Below are 22,896 nucleotides of genomic sequence, written 5' to 3' on the forward strand. Positions count from 1 at the left end.
GTTTAGCACAACTAGGTGCAGGGCAGTGTGCTTAGGAATGGGGATACAAAAATGAGAAACAATACACCTTGCCCTAATCTAATGGGAGGCAGATACAACAAAGGAAATGGTACAAATAAGAAGGACTTTTGTCAGGCACAATGTCATCTTCTCTCCCTCTACCTCACACTCCATGCTCTAGCTAAACTACTTACCTTTCCCTGAGGTCCCTGCCCCTTCCAAACTCTATTCATCTGCATACCCTTTCCCACACACTTAAAATTAACCTCCTCTTCCCAGCTCTATAAACTACTAAGATCTTTCTCATCCTTCAAGCTCCCCCCAAGGGACCAATTCCACAAAGCCTTCCTTATGCTAATGCTCACCCAACCAAAAGTGAGCTCTTCCTCAGATCCCACCCAGTACTGTATACTTGGTATATCTGAGTTATTATCTTTTTCCAAGAAGACCATTAACTCATTCCTTGGGAACGAAGACTGTCTCTCTTCTACTAAATTCACTATTGTGATTTGGTCATATTAGGAACTGAATTAGATGTGTTGAATTCGCCATCCCACCATGGTGAAAAATATGCAATATGAACACAGATATAGAAATACACCATGAACCCCCTCTTATAAACTCAAGGGGTATTTTGCAAAACCTCTATTCCATCCATTTCAAATGCCTTACCATAGCAAACTCTGATAGGCTATAGCAAGTCAGAAAGTCTTCAAGTAGAAAGTGGGGATAGATTATATGATAGACTAGTAAGGAGCAACCTAGCTAAGAGAAGTCACTGGCCATCAGGAGTTGTTCATCAGGGCACATCACACACACACAAAAAAATCTGCTAAGTTATGACGAGCTGATTCGTGTAGTGGAATGGGGACCCATACAAGAAAATTTTAAAATCTCTTGAAGAAATAATTTGACAAAGTACCTAGCACAGGGATTGGCCCCTAACTGGAAACTCAGCAAAATTTGGCAAATCGAAGTAAAATTTAAGAGAATAGACCTACCTGAGGAATAATCTTCTTTTTCTTATTATTTGCTGCATTGGGTCCAGAAAATAGCTTCTCCAGTGCAGCTAATGCTGCACTGGCTTTTGCTACCTTCTTATTTGGACCTGCACCACGGAATTTCTGTCCATCTACTTCTACCTGAAATAAAAAGTTGCACTTTTACCCACTAAAGCTACCATATTTAATTTAGTTCACTAAGGTTTTGAAACAGAAATACATTAAATTTGGGAGGAAATTCTGCCTCCTCTCCCCAAGGTCAGGACATGAAATCATCTAAGTGTAAAAACAACAGACTCCACAAAGAACATAAGTTAAAAGGTGTCCCCAAAAAGTTATCCTTAGTTTTCCTCTAATTTCTATAAGTGTCAAGACAAGATATTTGACCGTCTTCCCTCCTCCCTTAATCCTTTTCTCTTTAAGGCAAAAGATAAAAGGAAAGCATTCCTTGCTTTCACCCACAACCTCTTCAGCCCCTGTGGTAATGGTAACTTTGACATAAAGAAGAATCAAGGATGAAATATTTCCGAAACAACAAAATAAGGGAAAGAAATCAGAAAATCCCAGAGACACCCATAAATGCTCTCTACAACATCCCAGACAAACAACTGGCCAGCTTTAGTTTGAAAACTTGTGATGGGAGAAAAATGCATACTTCCTGAAGTAGCCCATTCCATTTTGGGGGAGATCTGATTTATGAAAAAATTTTCTGTACAGCTAGCCAAACTCTGCCTTTCTGCAATTTCTCTTCAATGGTCTTACTTCTACCCTCTGGAGCAAAGAAGAATCAATCCATTCCTTCTCCCCCCTGGTAGCGCTTCAGAGAATTAATAAGGTCTCTCCTAAATGTGTTCTAGGCAAAACATTCATAGTTCCTTTCATACTCCTCACCATCCTACTCATCTTCATCCAGACAGAATACCGGATTTAAAAGGGGACTTAAAGGAATAAGAAGCCTTTTAAAGGTAATAATTCAGCCTCTACCTAAAATACTTACTGATGGGGAGTTCACTACCTTCCAAGGAATCTCATTCGACTTTTGGAAGCTTATCAGAAGTTTCTATCTTACATTAGGCCGAAATCTGCCTCTCCTTTAACTTCCACCCACTAGTCTTAGTTTTGCCCAAAGTATGCCAAATAGATACACTTCAAACTTTCAATGCACTTCCTAAACAGTATTGCCAAGAACCAGACACAATGCTCCAAATATAATAGAAGAAAGGCAGAAGAAAATGGGACTATCACCTCCTTTGCCCTGAATAGTGGTCTCTTATTCAGGCAACTTAGTCACAACTCTCCAGGGAGACAATCCCTTTGAAATGACTCAAAGGTTGGCTCAGTCCTTATTAAACGCACCTCCATAACAAATCGCTTATCATGGCTTCCACCTGTTTCAGAGATGAGTTCATATTTAAGACCTCTTCTTTTTTCATTGAGCTCCATGACAGGGTTCTTACCACTTGCTGTAAGGATAGGGCCCTGAGTTCTTACCTGCAAAGACAAAAGAAAATCTTAACTTGGGGAAATATCACATCATATGAAATTCCAGAAATCTGAACTCCCTAATTACGAAAGTCACTTGTTCTAGGAAAACTTAACAAACTGAAATGCATGATTTAACTGCTAGAAATCAAAACTATATTGTAAATGCAAATATCGTTATGCCCATCACACAGATGAAGAAACAAATTTAGCAGACAAAAGACCCTTATTAAACCAACTTGTTTATTTATTAAACAGTTTCTACACTGCCTAAGGGCAGAAATGGAGAGGGAAATCATTCACAAAGGGGAAACAAAAAAATTCTCAATGGTTAATATGATTCTGCTGAGACAGGCATGGTATAGTAGAAAGACTACACCAGACTTGGAGTCAAGAGACCTGGGTTTAAATACAAAATTTACTCTCCCTGTGAATATAGGCAAGCCACTTTCCTTTCTGGGGTTCAATTTGATCATCTACAAAAATGAAATAATAATCCCTGCACGACTGACCACATAAGATTAGAATACATTCTATAAACCAAAAGGATGAGCAGAAATTAAAGCTGTAATTACTCATTAGCTCAGTTTCCTCATCTGGAAAATGGAGATAATAACTTGCGCTACCTCACTTCACAGTATTATTGTGGTTAAAATACTGCATAAACATTAGAAAACTTTTACTTCCTAAGGATCTAAGATTTTATCAGTGTCCAATTTCCCGTTCCCTTTTAATATTTTTCCATGCCTTAGTCAACAGTCTTCCTAAGTTGCTATGGTTGAATGTGTGACTATTACTCCAATCTGGTGACAGAGCCTCTTTGAGCTCAATTAGGCTGGTCCTCAAATGATACACAGATGGTCCACCACTGACCAAACTTGAGGCCTTTCCATTTTGGTAACAATTGGCAATGCTTCTGGCACAACCTTCAAAACCCAAGGGTTGCCTCCACGCCACAACAAGGTACTGTATTCTAGAAGATTTTTAAGAGGATTCTGAAAACCATAAAGCACTATAAAAATGTAGGGCATTATTATTAGGGAGAGGTATAGAATCCAGGTCTCTATACAGACTCCCAAGTCAGTGTTCATTCTTAGCTCCCTCTCCAAACTACTCCATTCTCAAGAAAGCAGAATAACTTTCCAGCCACTAAGGCTACATCCACCAAGGGTCAGGAACCTGTGGCCTCGAGGCCACACATGGCCTTATAAGTCCTTGGGTGTGGCCTTTTGACTGAATCCAAGTTTTACAGAACAAATCTTTTTGTTATGCGGATTTGTTCTCTTTAGTTTGGATTCAGTCAAAGGGCTGTACTTGAGGACCTAGATGGCCACATGTGGCCTTGAGGCCGCAGGTTCCCCACCCCTGAGACTATTCACCAATATCCACAATCTCAGAAGGCAGCACTACAGCTTTAAGAAAGGCATATAAAATAGCCAAGTGCTAGAGGAAACATTGTACATCATTACTAAAAGGTTCCAAATCTATAGCATTAACGAGGACTTTTCCTCTTAACAGGCTGACATAGGGATTGGAGATACAACTATTCCACTTTACAAATGAAGTAACTGATACTAATACACAACTTGCCAGAGTCTACAACTAATTATTATTATTCTTATTTTCTAGATCACAAAACCAATCAATGTAACGGAGAGCAAAGGTCTCCAACCTAGTTTTAAAAAAAAAAAGTCAAGAGTCTCTCAATTAGCCAGTCTAAATAGCTTATGCTTATCATAGTCTGGGGTAGAGTCCAAGAAGTCCAATTTCAACAAATATTCCTGCTTCTTTGGCAGGAAGCATTTTGACTTGAGAACATTTTAAGTCCAACCACATTTCTAAAATTTGCATTCCAGTTTCTAAAAGATCAATTTTTAAAAGTTGACATAAATTAACTAGTGAAATTATTGCCTCCACTCAATCAAGTTCTGCTCCTATGACTCCATGGAGGGAGGGTCATGACCTTAGCTTCCTGAAGATTGTGCCACGGTGGAGCACAAATTCTGACAACTTCTACCAAGATAGAATAAGGCTTCACACATGGGTCAAAGAGACTACGCCTGTTACCTGACCAGCATAACTTTAAGTACAGAGAGTCTTATCATCACCGAATAATGTTTTATAATCACAGCAACTACTGAACCTAAGGCTCTGGTTCCCAATCTTAAGGAGTATGATAACCTCTTTATTAAGGTCAAATTTTCATGCATCCTCATATAGTAGTAGTTGTAATTATATGTGGTGATGAAAATAGCAATGCTTGATACACATACAGCTTCATGAATCCCTTTCAAAACTCCACAGACCTCCAGTAGTCCACTACTCACAGGCTAGGAACCATTCCTGGGGCTGCTATTTGTGTAGAAAAAACCAGCCCTATCAATAAGATCTATTGAAGTAAAATATTAATTGCTATTACTTCATCTACCAATCAAGTCTAAGACTTCTTTTAAAAATGTGCCAAGTTTCAATGGTGGTGTTACTTCTTTTTGCTTTGTTTTTGTTTGTTTATTTGTGTGGTGTTGGGGGGGGGGGGGGGAATGAACCCTTGCCTTTTTATGGCTACAATGTTGTTATTTGTAAGATATATTCTTTAGCTTCATAAATTATTCTTTACTTAAAGCTATATTGTATCTAAAACCCAATAAATGTATCCTTATATATGTGGTTCACAATCCAGTGTTCTCCCCTTCTCATATACCATAGTTAGCATCTTGTAATACCCAGCTGGTTTTGTAACTGTATATTAACTTCAGCATTTCAGGATGAACCACTTGTTTACTAAACCTTCCCATTCTTGTGGCATCCCCCCAGATGGATGCTGATTTTCTTGCAGGAAGGTACCATACCTTATATTTCTTTTGCAAACAGAATGCCTCAAAGAGCTGGACATAGCACAGGCCTCAAAAATCCAATAAGTCTGTGACTATGTTGTTGATAATGAATAAATATTCAGTCAAAGCAAAGACAATACAAAGTTCTTTATCTACACATTGAAACTAAGTTTTCCAAATGCCTGAAGTTCAATGAGGAATGTCTTCTGAGGGAATAGTGTGAAATTCTCATTCTTAGCTCACATAATGATAATGGCAGAGGGTTACATAGTATTTTCAATTATAAGCCACTTTCTATATATTATCTCATTTGATCTACAGAACATCTTACAAAGTGTTATTCCTCCCACTTTATAGATAAGGAAACTCCAGTCTGGAGACACACCCATGGTTATAGCTAATAAGTTGTAGAAAGTTAGAATCCAATGCCAGTCTGCTGATTCCTAGTTTAGTCTCTTACATAATGCTAACTCCCTCACTCATGTTCATTTAACCTTTTGGAACGCCATCAAACACTCAAGAGAACAGACACTCTGGAGGTAGGGCAAATTCAAAGCTCTAAACCTAAAGTTTAGGCAGCGCTCTTTTCATTCAACAAGCTTAAAACAATGACATTGGTGACAAACAGTAATAAGAAATCATATTTACATAGTATTTTACAAAGTACTTTCCCCACAATGGCACTGCAAGGTGGATAGTATAAGGACAATCCTCATTTTACTGGTGAGGAAATGGGACCATGAAGAAAATGTCACCTGGTCTGTGAATGTCAATTACCAGAAATTGATACAGATTCTCCTCATTTTAAATCCATCATCATTATTTTCTCACTATACCATGCTACCTCTTTTATCTGTCTATCTCCCTGCCTCTTAGCACTGACCCAAACTACCCTTTGCTAACCATATTACTCAAATACTACAAAAGTTTCCAACTCATAATAAGCATGAAACTTTTCATGGACCCTCTATAGATGATACTGATACATCTCCTTGTAACATTCCAGGTTTTGAATAAAAAAAAAACTATACCTCTAAGGTACTGGAGGTTTCAGTTGTAGAATTTCCAGTATTATTGCTTGAGTTTGAAGACACCGTTTCATTTTTGCCTTCATTATCTGACTTTTCATCTGAGCTCATACATTCAATATCTGCATCAAAGCCTGTTGGATAGCCCATTGCCTGCAAAACCTACATGAATTAAAAACAAAATGCAAAATACAGTTAAAATTAATACACTATAAAAGAAAACATGAAACATCAGAGGATAGCTAGTTCCAAGCCCAATTTTTATCCTTAATCTATATAACATTTAATTCAGTGAAAAAGATTAGGTTAACCAGTGTTATACTGTAATGACTGCTGGAGAAGGAGAGATAGTACAACTAGAAATCACACACTAGAGAAATCAAGTTCAAACAGAGACAGAAATGCAATTCTAAAGTTGTTTCTATAGTCCCTCTTCTATATGTTCAAGTTTTTAATTATCAGATTCTACATGAGACCAGATATAAATAAATACTTAAACAGTTAAGTGATTTATAGATAAATAAGCTCAATGAAGTTACCTTCACTGCTACATGAAGTTTTGCAGTTTTCTTAGATGGTCCTGATGCTTCATATGTTGTGCCATCCACATCTACAGACATTGTGAAGACTGGAGCATGAACAGGGCCAGACTGGGATAAGAGTTTATACTGGAGACCAGGCCTGATCTGATTTAACCTCATAAGGGCATTCATTAGATCTATTGCTTTACTGTCCAGAACTATAAAAGGATGAGGAACAAGAACAAACAAGAATGAGAACAGCTTTATTATCATCACAGATAATCTTTGCTCCAAAAAAGCAACACCAGGTTTAAAAGAGGGGTTAAGCATGGCACAATTTGCATGGTCAACAATTTGCTTTCACCTCTCACATTTTACTTCATAGAAATTCTAAGCTTCTTCACAGCTCAGCTCAAGTGCCACTTCCTATTTGAGGTGGGGCTTTCCTGGGTGCCCCTCCTCCAGAAAAAAAAGCAATCTGTATTTATTTTGTATACATTTTAAGAGTTGTACAAGCTATTTCCCTCAATAGACTGTGAGCTCCTTACAATCAAAGATCATAATTTTTCTTTTTGTCTCTGTATTCTCAGCACAGAGCATAATGCCAGGTACACAAAAAATGCATACAGTGTACGCTGATTGGTTAATTCACAACTTGAGATGTGGCACTTCATTGACTGCAGGTACCTACTCCATTATTAGACATCACAGTCCCTCAACAACTAAGTCAACAGCTCCATCAATGGTTGTGACTGGAAAAAAACAACCACGAGGTGATAGCCAAGTGCTTGATGGTGAAGAGCCTCCCTGCCCTTAGCAGGGCTGGCCTGAGCCCTTTAAGATATCCCCCTTCTGTAGGGCTTGCCAAAACATGTAGCTGGCCGAGCAGCCTATCTAGAACTGTGAGTCATCTCCATACCCCAATGAAGCATTAGAATAGGGCTTTGATGGAGAAGTTTTTCTTACTATCCTCACCTAATTCAATACTTAAGGAACTGTCATTACACTATAGTGGGTTATTCCTTCCATTGACATAAACTTCAAATTATTAAGTGGTCTTCATGAAAATCTATGGCTCAAAAAAAAATTTGTCACCCAGTAGTCAACTTTATTGTGACAAGCCTCTATGTTTTTCTAAGATGATCTTTAAATAAAGTGGTCTACAGGCCAGATTCAAAACTTGTTCATCATATTAGGAGTTGCCAAATCATGTGCTCCACAGACATACTTTCTGTGAAGATTCAACTTCACGGCATGATGAATCATGGGCAGATGACTTTAGTAGAAGGGTTAACCCGAATAATAATTTCTACGTTTAAAACTATCAACCTAACCTTGAAAAATACTGAACATGAACTGCTCATGAAAAGGACTTAAGAAATTAAGCCAGACGCTCAAGAGATCGTCACTATATTAAACATCAGTATCATCTACTTCTTAGCCAAAACACAAAATTGTCCTTTCGATATTCTCAAAACTCTAAAGTTCATCTTTGAATTTGTTGTCCTGTTTAATACTAGGAATCTTTTCCAGATCACATCTATTTTAACTGAAGAAAGATGGGGAATACAATCTATACGCACTCTTCCTTAAGTTACGCTTCATCTTTTTATTGGGATCTTTATCATCTAATCCATCTTCAAAAGGTCTCTTCAGAGCTGAGGAACCAGCACCTGAGAAAATAGTGTAATGAATTTGTTAGTTGAAAATGGAATAATTGCAAAACATCATCACAGTGCTGTCAACCTAAATAATATACAAAACATTGTCATCACAACAATCTCATGAAAATGGTAGTGAAAATAGTGTTATCTTCTTTTTCCAGATAAAAAAAATTGAGGCTTGGGTGAGGAGACTTAATTCAAAAAGGTACCAAGCGCTGAAGTCAAAACTCAACTCATCTTTGCTAATGCCCAATTCCAATATACTTTCCACTACATCTAGTTGCTTCTCTTTCTAATAAGATTAATATTCCAAAAGAGCAACTTTACAAGCTCTCAGCCTAACAGAATTTCTTATGCCAAATGTTATTTATCCGCTCATATTTGTGCAAATAAAACTGGAATTACACATATTGAAGTGTGGCACAAACAGGCAAACATCTTGCTGCCCTTCACCCTGGGGAAATAACGTTACCTCTCTTAGTGTCCTCATCTGTATTGTCCATTCAAGTTTTAAGCAAGTCTGTGGACTCAGCGTGAGCTTTTAAACAACAAAACTGTTTACAAACAGTCCACAGTATCCCTTCTTCTTCCCTTGTCTATGCTTAACCAAAAAACTCCCCTTGCGATACTTGTTTCACAAACCATTTGCTCCAGGGAGTCTTCCTTAGCTGTACTTTCATAGCTCTTATTCGCAATATTATACATTTTGGTTACTTATGCAGTCGTATGTCATTCTATTCAATCAGAATATTAATAACACTATATTATGTTTCTCCAAAGCAACTGGAAACTCTTTGAAAAGCAGAAGTCATGCCTAGCACAAAGTTGGGCATATAGTAGGTACTCAATAAAATCTGTCAGATAACAGGAGGAAACTACTGCCCAGGATCAGATTAGGTCAAAAATTTTCTTTCTGATAGGAACAACAGCAGCTTACATTTGCATAGCACTTTAAACATAAACTATTACTCCTGACAACAAACCTTTTAGCAGCAAACAGTTCAAGTACTAATATCCCCACATTTTACAAGCAAGACCCATAAATTTCAGTGATGAAGAATGGACACAGGACACAATGCTGAAAGAGATTTCAGAGATCATGTAGTCTACACTTTTATCTTAAAAATAAGGGAACTGAAGCCAGAGATATGAAATGATCTTGCCTAAGAGATGTGAATTTTATAAAACCTTCAGATTTACTAATTTCAATTATAAGCAATATTCATATCACCTACAAATTGGCACTTAACACATTTATATTATATTTAGAAGGGGGTGAGGGACCTCATTTTAAATTTGGACCATAAAATAACTAGCAAAAACAAGATTTTAATGCATGTCTTCTGATATTTCAAGTGCTCTAAATCACTTATGTTACAAGTTCAAAGATAACGGCAACAAGTTTCACGATGTAGAAGGTGAACAATTCTAATTAAAATCTTTTTGTTGAACAGGGATGCCAAGGAGGTGAGGAGTGCAGAGAGGAGAGACTTACAGAACCATCTCAGCTGGGTACATTGTAAGGGAGCCCTAGAGACAATACAATTCAGCCTAATCATTTTAAGAAGAGAAAAATGAAGGCCAAAGAGGGTAAGTGATTTGCCGAAGTTCAGATAAGTAAAAGTCAGGATGAGAACTTTGGTCTGCTGGCTTCTAGCCCAAGGCTCTTACCTCCATACACAATTCTTTAATACTCAATAAACTGATACCACAATAGAAAGATTTGCGGATGGTTTTTCACAAAAGGTTGCAACAGTACAGAGATTATAACTCCATATTCTGTAACCACCAAGATTTACTGTCTCTTGGACGAAATATTGACTTCAGCTACTCCATTAGTCAATATTTCCCACTCAGGTCAATCTTGATGTTCATTCCAAAAGAAAGCAATATAGACTTTATAATGCAAATCAAATACAATGCATAAAATGGTGAGTGTGCTAGGCTTGGAGACTGTAGACTAGGAGAAAAGAGCAAACGAAGTCTGTTCCAATCACACTCTAGTTCATTAAAATATGTCAAAAGTTGCTTCCTCCAGCCTGCCTAGAATTCGCAGGTTGGCTTAAACTAAATAAGCTTGCTGCCCAACTATGTAAATGATGTTCCAATGGGCAGAGGTTTCTCTGCTGTGAACAAATCATCCAACCTTTGTGCTTCAGAACACAAAGGAGACTTTACCACCTCATTTTACAAAGGAGAAAAAGAGGCCTACAGAAACAAAATGTTTTGCCCAAGCATTATCCCTTATACCAGGGGTGGGGAACCTAGGGCCTCAAGGCCACATGTAGCCCTATAAGTCCTCAAGTGTGGCCCTTTGACTAAATCCAAACTTCACAGAACAGCTCCCCTTAATAAAAGGATTTGTTCTGTAAAAGACTCAGTCAAAAGGCCACACCCAAGGACCTATGAGGCCACAGGTTCCACCCCCTGCCCTATACTATGCTGCCTCTTTCCAAGAAAGTGCCAGAAGACATTTTAAATATAATTTTTTAAAAATATTAAAAAATAAAAATATTTTTAAAATATCAATGGAAGTGACTGTCTTTGAAAATATAAATTTGGTTTTTATTCAATAAGATAGTAGCAACATAATGTAGCTGAATGAGGACAAGAAGAAGTTAAGAATATCTGGCTTCTAGTCATTAGCCTCTACAAGTCTGTTTCTTCATCTCATGCATCATCCCCCAGTATAATTTATGCTCCTCGACTATCTAAGTTTTCTATCTGTATCCCCCCAGAACAATGCCTAACACAGAGTGGATATTATAAATATTTGGCTTATCTAGAAAGGTAAAGATTTGGTTTCATGTATGAGGTACTTTGTCTAACCTTTAGAGTCACTGTAGAACTCAAGTATAATGATGTACATTAAAGTAAGCTGTAGCAAAATGAAATTATAATTCATATCTTTTATAAGTTGCAATAATCTTCTTTTTAAACTGGGCTACAAATATTGAGCAATTATTACTCACATATCAGTTTCCTGTCCCCAGGATATAATTTTTACATCAAACTTATTTAGACCATATTAAAAAGAGAATCAAGAAAGACTCCACTGAGTTTACCAAACATCCTTCTACTAAGAATCTTTATGGGGGGGGGGGGGGGGGGGGGCGGGTTTAACCCCACAGAAAGAACATATGGTATATTAAAAGAACAGTGGGTTTAAGTCTCTGCTTTGACACATCAATGTGATCCTAGGTAACTTACTTAAGCCCTCCAATGTACTCTTTCCTCAGTTATAAAATCAGGAGACTACTTACAAAAGAGTCCTCCAAAGACGGTTGTAGGAAAGTACTTTGTAAACCTTAAAGCATTAAAACCAAGAGTTTTTTTTATTACTGTTTTATTACATCATCAGAGTTGGACTTTAAGGACCTTAGAACATAGACTATTAATACATTAGAGTTGGAAAGGGTCTTAGCTATGAGAAGTAGATTATCTAGTTCAGCCCTACCCATTTTCCTGATTAGAAAACTGAAATTAAAACATGACTAATTCAATTCAGCTGAACGCCTGTTAAAATTAACTAAAGAACAGTATGTTTTGGACCCATGAGATTCTACCACCAAATGACACAGACTCAATCTAGAACTGACATATCAGAGGCATTGGTTGAGGAAGATTTGACAAATAATGTTCTCCTAAGCTGGATTCATAGTGCTGGCGAGTTAAATGTTACTGACCCAAAGCTTGTCACTTTAGGAAAACTGGGTGAAGTATGTACCCATTATCTCTTCCACAGTCCAGGAAATACAGGAAAGTATTTCATTCTTAGGAATATGTCTTTCTATATTTCTGGAAAATTGATTAACTATACCATGTAAAACCAAGTACAAAATTACAAGTAAAATTACTAATTCATTCTGGTAATCATTTATTGAAGGCATACTGTGACAAATCCCTGTGCTAGGTACCATGGATAATAGACAAGAGGTCTTTTAGAGACTCATTTCTGTCAGAAACAGAAGGAACCTTAGAGATCGTGTAATCCAACTACCCCAGTTTATATATGAGGACAAAGATCCAGAGAGGTCGAGTGACTTTCTTAAGAAAAGCCATGCTGTGAACCCAGGTCTCCTGATTTATGATTAAATTCTCTTCTCCTAACACCAAGGTTCCTTTTTAAGAATGCTAAGATGAGGCCATGGGTAGGGATTAAAAGAAAGAGGAGAGTCTTTTCATTTTCTTCCATGTGCCTTAGATAAAAGCAGTTAAATTTCACTGGCAGAAAGGATTGAAGATAGATTTAAAGTTTGAAAGAATCTAACAAGGTTATCTAATCAACCCCCCTGATTTTAACAGAAAAAACTGAGTCCCAGAAAGGTTAACTGACTCATCCAAGGTCATATAAGGTAACAAATATCAAAGCTGGTATTCAAAATTTAACACTCTCTCTATTACTCCTATCTCTTAGAATATAAAATGTTAAGAGCTAAACAGAATTTAGAATAGAGAGTGTTACTTCTGGAAGATATCTCAGGCCTAAGTGTTCAAAATTCATCCCACACTGCCCCCTCACCCCCCAAAAAATAATTATTACGCACCTTCTTTATCAGTAACAGACCAGGAATATTTCTGGAAAGGTTTATTAGATGGGAGAGGATCCATCTCAAGTACTTTGTAAATCTGACCAAAAGCTGATAGTCTGAGTGCATGCTAAAGAAAAAAAAAAACATTTCATGTATTCACATTTGGTACCATGCCACCCTCCCTCCCCCCAAGAAAAGTCCTGAACCACCAGTGAGAAAGATATAGGATCAATAGGAAAGACACTTTACAATGAAGCTGAAAATCTAAGCCTAACAGAGTAGACAATAACATTCACCATCAAAACTGATTCATAGCATCAGTCCAGGACTTCATCAATCACAGTCTACCTCTTAACCTCAACAGAAATCCCTATTACAACCTCCCAGGCAAGTTGTCGTCTAACTTCTGCTTGAACATCTCCAATGATGGGTAACTGAGTACTTTCCTAAGTGAACCCAGTACACTTTTAGATAGCCCTGTTAGTTATTCCTGTCTCTTATTGCAACATTCATTCACTGTTCCCAGTTCTGCCTTATGAGGCCCAAGCAGAAAAACTTTAATTACACTTCCACATGACAGCCTTACCAACAATTGAAGACCAATGTCTTCACAAGCTGTCACCTCTCCATTTCCTCATGAAGGTTCTTAATACCACATGTTTTCCAATCCCACCAACCTGGAGACCTCCTCTTTCTAGATGCTGTCTAGATTATCAATGCTTCTGCTATAGTTTAGCTTCCAGAACCAGAAACAACACTCCAAATGCTATTTGATTAATGTAGTGATAAATAGTAACATTACACTTTGTTGACCCTGAACACTAAGCACTTTGGACATCATTCATTATACAGCTTTTTAGAGAACATTAGCTTTTGGTTGCCATGTCACAGTTTTTATTAATCTTGTGATCCAATGAAACCACAAAGTCCTTTATCATATGAACTGTTGTTGTATACCAGTACCTCCCCCATCTTGTATGTGGGCAGAAATTTTTTTAGAACTCTCTATTCACTCAAATCGTTCCAAAAGAGCCATTGCCAAAGGATTTATTCTACTTTTAGTCACAAAATGTCAGCTAAATCCAGGTCCTTGAGATTAACGTGTTTTACCTGGGCACTGTGTGTAATGTCTTCTTTTTGCTGAATTGTCATATAACTCAATGCATCAGTCGGATCCCTCTCACAGGGATCATGGAGACCAGGCCCCCCTATAAGAAATGAAAGAAAAAGCCCAGGTACAATTCAGAATGTGGCTCAAGTTTGTGGGAATGAGATTCAAGTCAGTACTTAAGAGTTAGGGTCAGGACTGCATGTTCTCACATTTAACTTCTCTGCCTGTTAGTACCATGAGTATTAATAGATACAATTAGTTTAGAAAAGGCCAAAATTACATCTTATTTTGAAAAGTACATGTTCATGAGATTCAAAACTGACAGGTACCTTAAAGCCAGTCAAATCTCCTCATGTTACTGGGAAGGAAAATGAGGCCCATAGGAAAAATGATCTACCTAAGATTTCAGAGAAAGTTTATGGCAGAAAGACTAAGATCAATCACTTCAACTGTCTAAAAAGAGAAAATAACAAAAAATGTATTTAACACCCCCCTTTCCAAACATCAATAAAGGAATCATATACGTGTGTGTGTGTGTGTGTGTGTGTGTGTGTGTGTGTGTGTATAAAGAGAACATAATTTACACTCCCCAGACAAACTCCAAATGTTTAAAGGAACCATAATACAAAAAAAAAAAGCATGATTTATCTGCCCAAACATATCATCATAACTACATATTTCATGATTTCTTTTTAACCGACCTCCTTGAAACAAACAAAAAAGGCTTTATTTTCCAATCACAGAGATGTAAGTAAGGCAATGCCACAATTGGCATCCTGCATTATTAGTACTTCCGTGTTAGTAAACAGAAAACTTGGATTACAATGACTGAAAGATGGGCTTTTCCAATGCAGCTTTTCAAATTCCCTCAATTCTTCTAGCTAAGAATTCTCAATGAAATGTCTCCCCCATACTACTGTGCAGAGCACACATTTAGCAGACATTTTAAAAATAGACAGGTGAGATTTTACTTATTTTTGCTCCCAGAGTTTGAAACCCTTACCAGGAAGAAGTATTCCAGATGCCAAACACTCCATTACTCGTCTCAAAGCCTCCCCAGCGCCCAAAGGTCTATTACAGGTACCTATAGACTTTTCACATATAAGCTCTAGTGGCTAAAAGATATTAAATTACAAATTAGTACATGCATCAAGTGTTAAAAAGGAATCCAGTTAAAATGTGAGCTAATAACTCACTATGAGGATTTGAACAAGTCACTTCTCTCTTCTCTGGGGTTCAGTTTGCTCATCTATAAAATAAAGGGGTTAGACTAGATGATCTATAAGGTTACTTCTAGTTCTAACATTCTATGTGCTATGTTCTAACATTCACAAACTCATAGAACAACAGAAGGCAAGGACATTTTTAACATAGGATGTTAAAACAAAGATTGTTAAAAACTAGAAAGTGCCTTAGTCATAGAATGTTAGAATCTAGAATGTTAGAGTTGGACAAGACCTCAGAAAATCAGAGTGCAAAACCATGTAACACAGAGTATTACACTAGACAGGACCTTAAAGACCATCTAGTTCAATCCTCTCATTTCACACATGAGGAACCTGAGGTCAAGAAAGGTGAAGTGACTTGCCAAAGGTCACATAGCTAGCTGGACAAAGCATTCAAACAGCATCACAAACAACACAAGAGGAAACTGTCCAGAGTGGCCTATGCCAAGCACTTTAAATAGTTTGTAAAAGGGCATTATCATGTACCCATTCTTAATATTATTGGATAGTCATGATTGTGGACAGCTTAATCAGCTCAAATAAATAACATTTTCTTGATTAATTTGAGGGTTCTCTTTTCAATTTTTGTTTAGTATTATATTGATGCTGTTGCTAAAAATAACCTTTTACTCCAATGGATCTATAATAAAGGAGAAGATGAAGTCCACCACGGGAATTCCCACATCAAATAACATTTGCGATAAACATCATGTACTAGATATAAATTCACTATATATACAAACATATAAATATATGGGTGTGTATGTGTGTGTACATACACACACATACACACACAATATATCTCACATATATATTCACTACTATAAATTCAAGGGTACCTATTATGGTTTCAAAATGCAATAGAAAAAAGACTACATCCTTTTAAGAAATCAAAGTCAACCATTCTCAACTACAAAGAATAAAAATAATTTTAAAAGGCCAAGGCTTAATGGCATTTATAAGGGCATTCAATTATAAGGGTAGGAGATTTTTTTTTAAATGGCTTTTGGAAATATTTGCCCAAGACACTCAACAAAAGATGACAGCAAAATAGTCTTTCAAAGATAATGACAGGATGGTTCTATTTTGCATTAAAGTACTATGCTACTCAGAATATAGGGTGAATATCTCGGCATAAAATATATTCGGCATATAAAACTTAAGTGGAGCTTATCTTCTCAAAGCAATGAATAGTGGTGATAAATAAGAATACGTTCTTACAGCTTTAAAAAAGACCAAACACCTTTCAGTGTTAATGTTCTTATAATTTTTTTAAAAGTGTTATTTAATATTTAATATGTTGCGTAATTATATTTTTGGCATATTACCTATGAATATATAAAGGCTCTTCTTTTCAAAGGGATTTAATTTTAGAGGTAAGCCCTATATTCAGATCAACAGAATGCAATCACGTATTGGTTGGTCACACTTGTCAAGATTACACACTCCATGACTGGAAGATGAGATCTGGAAGGGAACCTAAAGATCACCAGGTCCAATACTCAAATTTTACAGATGAAGAAACTGAAGTTCAAAGAAGGGTAACTACTTAAACAAGGTTACACCTATATAAAATAACAACAGTTGGAACCTTGTTTTAATTATCTTTGTATCTCTCTTGCTGTCTAGTACAGAGCACTACACACAGCAGGCACTTAATCATTTCAGAGTGAATGGTAAGAAATAAACCAGGGATGTGCACAGCACTAATACTGGGAGATGAAGCCATAACATGCATATGGAGAAGATGAGAAGTGCCAGGTGCAGAGAACAAGACTTCAAATGGGCTCATATATGAAAAGGGAGCATCTGATAATACATTTCTCAACTATTTCCTAATAAGACAAAATCAGGAGTATTAAAATTCAGCAGGAAAGTGGAATTTCTGAGGCTTCCCAAAAATGTCAGCCTAAGCATTTGTCAGTTTACCCATTAGCCATTTTTTACGTACTTACCCATCCTTTTAATGGAGCCCATGTGGGTACTCTGTTGCACAAATCACGCAGAATGCGGAGGACAATTACACATGATTTTAGTCCATTTGCCCTTGCCTAAAACAAACAAAAGGGTTCCAATACACCTACTGAAATCCATTCTTCAATTTATGCACATTGGCCTTGGATAGGTCCTTTATAAATGATTACTAAATTAGCCAGTTAATAAATCAGATTCATGCAAACAAACAAAAAAAAGCAAGATCTGTGTTTAGAAAGGCAGGCTCAAAAGTAAAAGAAGGAAGCTTAATGTTAAAATTGCTTTTGTAGCCTCATGATAACCAGATACCCATTATCTATCCATCTATAACTTTTTCACATTCCCCAAACTGGTTTTTTTTGGTTCTTTTTTCCCCCCCGCTAAGACTTGAATTTCAAAGAACTAGACATCAAACAAATACTGATTCATAGGACATTCAACCTGGAAGAGGCTTTGGAACAAGTGTTCAAATGGGATGGAACCGTAGAACACAGACTGTTTAGAACTATGGATACAAAGTTTTAAGCTGTATGGGAGCCTTAGAAGATACCTACCTCACACTCCTAGTTTTAGAGAATTTGGAAAAATCAAGACTCAAGAAAATAAGTGACTTGCCCAAGGTCTTTGGAACCAAATCTTTCTGACTATCAGGCTAGTACATAATTTCTGCTAAACTATGTTGCCAACTTAAGCTGTTCCAGTCAGTACTGACAATCTAACCCTCATAAGGCTACAATAACAATGAGGTAAGAACAAATAGCCAACCTGAAACCATTTGGCATGTCGGAGAGACGCCAAGGCGTTCAGGCATTTCTGCCTGTCCAATAAGTCCGGAGGGTCTTTCATCGAAACATTTTCTACTGGTAAAATGGGATAAAAAGAGACAGATACAATTTGACCAAGGGGTTTCTGTCACATTACCAAAAAGAAAAACAAAACAAAAGATTGCAGCAGCATCTCAGTGAGCTAATAAGACTCCCAGAAGGTTTAATGGTGTTTTAAAAGTGCACGGAGTTATTTAATTCAACAGCCATTAAAAGTAGTAATGTGCACATGTATAAGATATAGCAGAAAGGCATTCACTCAGTATACAGATCAATGACCATTGCTACATACAGTCTGGGATCTTATTAAAAATGATTAACAATAACACATTGTTGGAGGGCACAAAATAGGGATGTAGCACTTTTTCCTTTTTATTTAGAGACAACATTTAGGTAGGCACTACTAAGCAACAGTAATTTTTCTTCCTAAAAAGGGTTTTGGCCCCTGGTCAGCTCAATTTAATCAAAGCTTACTTTATAAAAGATTGGCTAAATTCTCCATAGCTATGTAAAGTTATTTATTAACCAAAACTATGGCCCACTGAACCTAAAGATTAGTCCCTGAAGTCACTTAGGGAACGTGTGCCTCAGCTCCTTCTCCAAACCAAGTTATTAAATCATGGTGGTTTTGAAGGCTAAGTTTTCTGCACATTTAATTTTTAATTTCCATTTAAAATTATGTAATTAGCAAATACTTATCTTGCTTAAAATTTGGAGGCTAAGTCCATATTGGAACAGAAATATCTAATATGTAAATAATTATTAACGATATTAACATGTCAAAGAGAGAATTTTAGTGTGTCCCTTGCTATAATTTTAGGAGATGGCTAACGCAAGTATTATCATATCTATTTTATAATATATTTTTGCAACAAGACATAAGAATGGTAAGTAACTTGATCAGGATCACGAGACTAATGATTATCAGATAAGACTCAAATTAGGATCTTTCAGCAACAGATCCAGTGCTGTTTCTATTATAACACATCATCTCTAATAGCTGTAATCTGCTAAATGGAGAAAGGAAGGAAATATACAGCTGACATGGAATATGAAGTTAAAGCTAAGATACATACTGAAGTATACTTTCTCCTTACTACTGAAGTATAAGCCCCTTATAGGCCGGATTTGTCACATTCATCTCTTCCTCTCCCCGAGAGTGTAGTACAGGATCTTGTATCATAGCAAAAACTTAGCATATGCTAGTCAAATAGTAAATAAACAAATTTCCCATACATATGCCAAAATTACTCATTTTTTTAATCTGGGGTCTCTGGAAACACAAAATAGACCCCATAAGGTCAATTACAAAATCATTATCTGCCCTAAATCAGAATAACCATTTTTTATTTTCATCTTTTGGGAGCTACATTTTTGTGCAGCTCACTGATATGTTCAAACTTTTCTAAGAAATAAAGAGGAATGGGGAGAAAAAAGGGGAAAAGGAGGTAAAGAGGGGAACGAGAAAATGGGGAACAAAAAGAAGGCAGGAGTAAGAGGGAAAAGGAGAAGGGGGATGGAGACACAGAAGGATCTCATGAGTTCTTAACTTAAGGTCCATGAATCTAGTTTTGTTTTGTTTTTTAATATTTTGGTAATTATATTTCAACATAAGTGGTTTCCTTTGTGATCCTATTAATTTTATTTTATGCGTATAAAAATACTATGCTAAGAGGAAAATAGGCTTCACTAGACTGCCAAAGGGCATCCATGACTGACCCAACCACTACCACCACCATCACCACCACCACCACCACCCCCAAAAAAGTCAAAAACCCCTCCCTTTTTAAAGAGTGGTGTGAGTAGTGTTAAACACTGATGTCTCCACTTCCTACAGTGTTCTGGGGAAACTATTACTGCAAATTCAGTGCGTATCTTGGCAGATTAAAAAAAATCATAAACTAAAAGCTAAGTTGTAAAGTGTTACAGAGAACAAACCTCTGAGTGGTTTTGTCATTTTGTGGTACACTCAACTAGTTATGTTCACCAAAGGATGAAGTGCTACATGCTTATTTTCTGACCCGGTGAGCCCAAAAGCAGATATTTGCATGTGTTCCCATCATCCATTGCAATGTAACCCACAATACCAGGCAGGGCTGACTTCCAATCCCTTTGCTGGAAGTGTCACAACAGTTGATATCCTTGGTGGGTTTCCTAGCATAGGAAATTCCACTGTCTGCAAAACTTTATTGGTTAACATTTGGCTCTTGGGATTCAAGATCCAAATCCTTTAATACCTCCATTTATTAGCGAGCACTTGTGCTGGCTTTGCTGCATTAGTATCTAAAAATACAACTGTGGGCAATACATGCAAGCATCTGCAAAAAAAGCTCATACAGCAGATAAAACAACTACTATAAATGAGTAATTAGAATTTTTTGAAAAGTTAGAAATGGCAAAAGTTGACTGACTGCAAAGAAGTTTAAACCATCAAAGGGGAGTTGAACCTAAAGATTCTGAAAGTTTATTCAAAAATAAATTATAAGAGTACTTTAGAGGCCTAGAATGTCAGGAATAGAAGGGATCTCAGAAATCACCTCATCCACTCTTTATCTCTAATTCCAGCTAAATAGTTTTACAGTTCATAATAATGATTATCATAATCTTACGTTAAAATAGCACTCTAAACAAGATAAGTTTGCACCCATTATTCTACCAAATGGAGAGGGTTTTTTTTTTGGCAGGGTGGTCTGGGGAGTTAGGATTATAGTCAAAGTGGAAGGCTAGAAGGCAATTTTCACTAGTAACCAAAGGATAATTACTGCATCTTAAACTTTTATATGCATGCTATGGTTGACAGAATAGCCTCTTCCCAAAACTCCTGAAAAGGTAGGTGAGTGGGAGAATTAGTCACTCTATTTTATCAATCACCTGAGGCCTACAGAGGTAGTATGTTTTGCCCACTGACAAGTTAACTAAGAAATGGAGGAGCCAGGACTCAAATACAGGTCTTATGAGCCTACATTCTGACTCAGATCTGATTCTTGGATCTCCCACTTCATAACTGTACGATGTTAAGAAGCAAATGGAAGTTACCACGCTGCTTTGGACAGTCAGTGCCCAATTTTAACAACATCTTACTGTTCCTGGGGAGGAATTGTGGCACCAGGATGCCAGAAAAAAAAATAGAAGAAATATCTTTCACATAGATATTACATTCAATCCCCAAAGTATAATCAGTCAATGTCTTAGAGAATGTTTACATGATTTTGTTGCAGACAGTCAACATTTGGTGCAACATTCTACAAAATAAAGAAAGGAAAAAAAAGAGAAAGAAAGGAAGAAAGAAACAGGCAGTGAAGAGAAGACGATATTCCTTTTTACACCATCATCAGAATGGCCATATTTCTTCATGCTCTGCCGGTCAGGAAGTGAACTACTTGAGATTTTTCAGTATATTTGGGAGGTTGTGGTTTCGTGGTTGGTTTCAGTTTTTAAGTAGGTAAGAAGGGGATAACATGTAAATGTTTGTTTAAAATGTTTGTTTAAAAGTTCTTTTTAATCAAACATTATACAGTCAAATTCCAGCAAACAAAACAGGACATTTACTTATTCTCTCTCTACTTAAGTTTTCCTGGCTACTGGCTTCTAAAATACTTTATACCTTCTACATCAGAATACCTACTACCTTATACTTACAGAATTTTAGGGTTGAAAGGGAACTTAGGTAATCATCTGGTCCAGTGTTTCCCAAATGTCAGTCTGTGGAAAATTTTTTTACCAATCCACAAAACTTTTAACAATAGCACTAACATTTACCTAGCATCTCAGCTTAAAAAATGCTTTACGTAGACCTATTCATTTGATTTCTGTAACAGCCCAGGGAAAGAAATATTATATGGATAATTGCTTCACAGATGAGGAAATAGAGCCCAGAAAGGAAATGTGACTTGCCCAAGGTCACACAGCTGCTTAACCAAGACTTAAACCTAAGTCTTTTGAGTCCAAAGCCAGTACTCTTTCAACTATTTTGCACTGCATCCCCATCGCCTTAGCATAGTACCTGGCACTTAATTCATGCCTATTGGTTAATTTTTTACTTACACTCCCACTACCTACACTGTACTTATTTAACAAATGTTTGTTGGATTGGACTGATATTATACCATGGCTACCTAGTAAGTCCTTACTTTTTAAAACCAAACTTTATAAATCTAAAAGAAAAAAAACCCTGATTCTCTTTCTCTAACTTCTAATGATCCATTCCTTCTTTCTGCCAAGTGCCCCACGCTTTACAAGGCCATCACACTGAGCCTGGAGGGGGAAGGGAGAGCCGTCCAAGAAGTGAATTTCAGTATTTTACTAGCTCAAAGTATAATTTGGGTTGAGAAACACTGCACAGGTCCAAGTACCTCATTTTATAGGAAAAAAAGACTGCTTACTATTTTTCTTCACAGAGACTATTATAAGGTCTCTTTATAGGACCAACCCATTTAAAGGCTTAACCCTAAATTTAAGAGTCAAGAAGACCTGGATTTAAATCCTGACACTTCCACCACATGTGTGACTTTGGCAAGGCGCTTCACCATTCTAGTCCTCAGCTTTTTCATCTATAAAATGAAAAAACTGGACTCCATGTTATCTAAGATCCTTCATCTCTAAGAGGCTATTAAACTGAGAGGCTAGAATCTGTTGGAATTCAAAATTGGAAGAAACTATAGAGAACTTTTAGTTCAACTCTCACAAATGTGAAGATTAA

At 36.8% G+C, this 22,896-nt stretch overlaps 1 protein-coding gene across 4 annotated transcripts in view; it reads right to left on the reverse strand.

Annotated features, from left to right (window-relative positions):
* Positions 1 to 22,896, reverse strand: part of LOC118844204 (spermatid perinuclear RNA binding protein) — a 140,679-nt gene that overhangs the window by 9,048 nt on the left and 108,735 nt on the right. For 2 of the 4 annotated variants that reach the window (XM_036752044.1, XM_036752046.1), the window contains exons 6-15: positions 18,139 to 18,233; positions 17,355 to 17,450; positions 15,177 to 15,288; positions 14,173 to 14,270; positions 13,078 to 13,189; positions 8,450 to 8,539; positions 6,885 to 7,084; positions 6,349 to 6,507; positions 2,358 to 2,492; positions 1,002 to 1,142 (exon numbers count right to left, since the gene is read on the reverse strand). In XM_036752044.1, coding sequence (XP_036607939.1) covers positions 1,002 to 1,142; positions 2,358 to 2,492; positions 6,349 to 6,507; positions 6,885 to 7,084; positions 8,450 to 8,539; positions 13,078 to 13,189; positions 14,173 to 14,270; positions 15,177 to 15,288; positions 17,355 to 17,450; positions 18,139 to 18,233 — 1,238 coding nt within the window. The remainder of the gene's footprint in view (positions 1 to 1,001; positions 1,143 to 2,357; positions 2,493 to 6,348; positions 6,508 to 6,884; positions 7,085 to 8,449; positions 8,540 to 13,077; positions 13,190 to 14,172; positions 14,271 to 15,176; positions 15,289 to 17,354; positions 17,451 to 18,138; positions 18,234 to 22,896) is intronic. The other 2 variants (XM_036752045.1, XM_036752047.1) reach the window with 2 other exon arrangements.

This window comes from Trichosurus vulpecula, chromosome 3, assembly GCF_011100635.1.
Source record: "Trichosurus vulpecula isolate mTriVul1 chromosome 3, mTriVul1.pri, whole genome shotgun sequence".
Lineage (NCBI taxonomy): Eukaryota > Metazoa > Chordata > Mammalia > Diprotodontia > Phalangeridae > Trichosurus > Trichosurus vulpecula.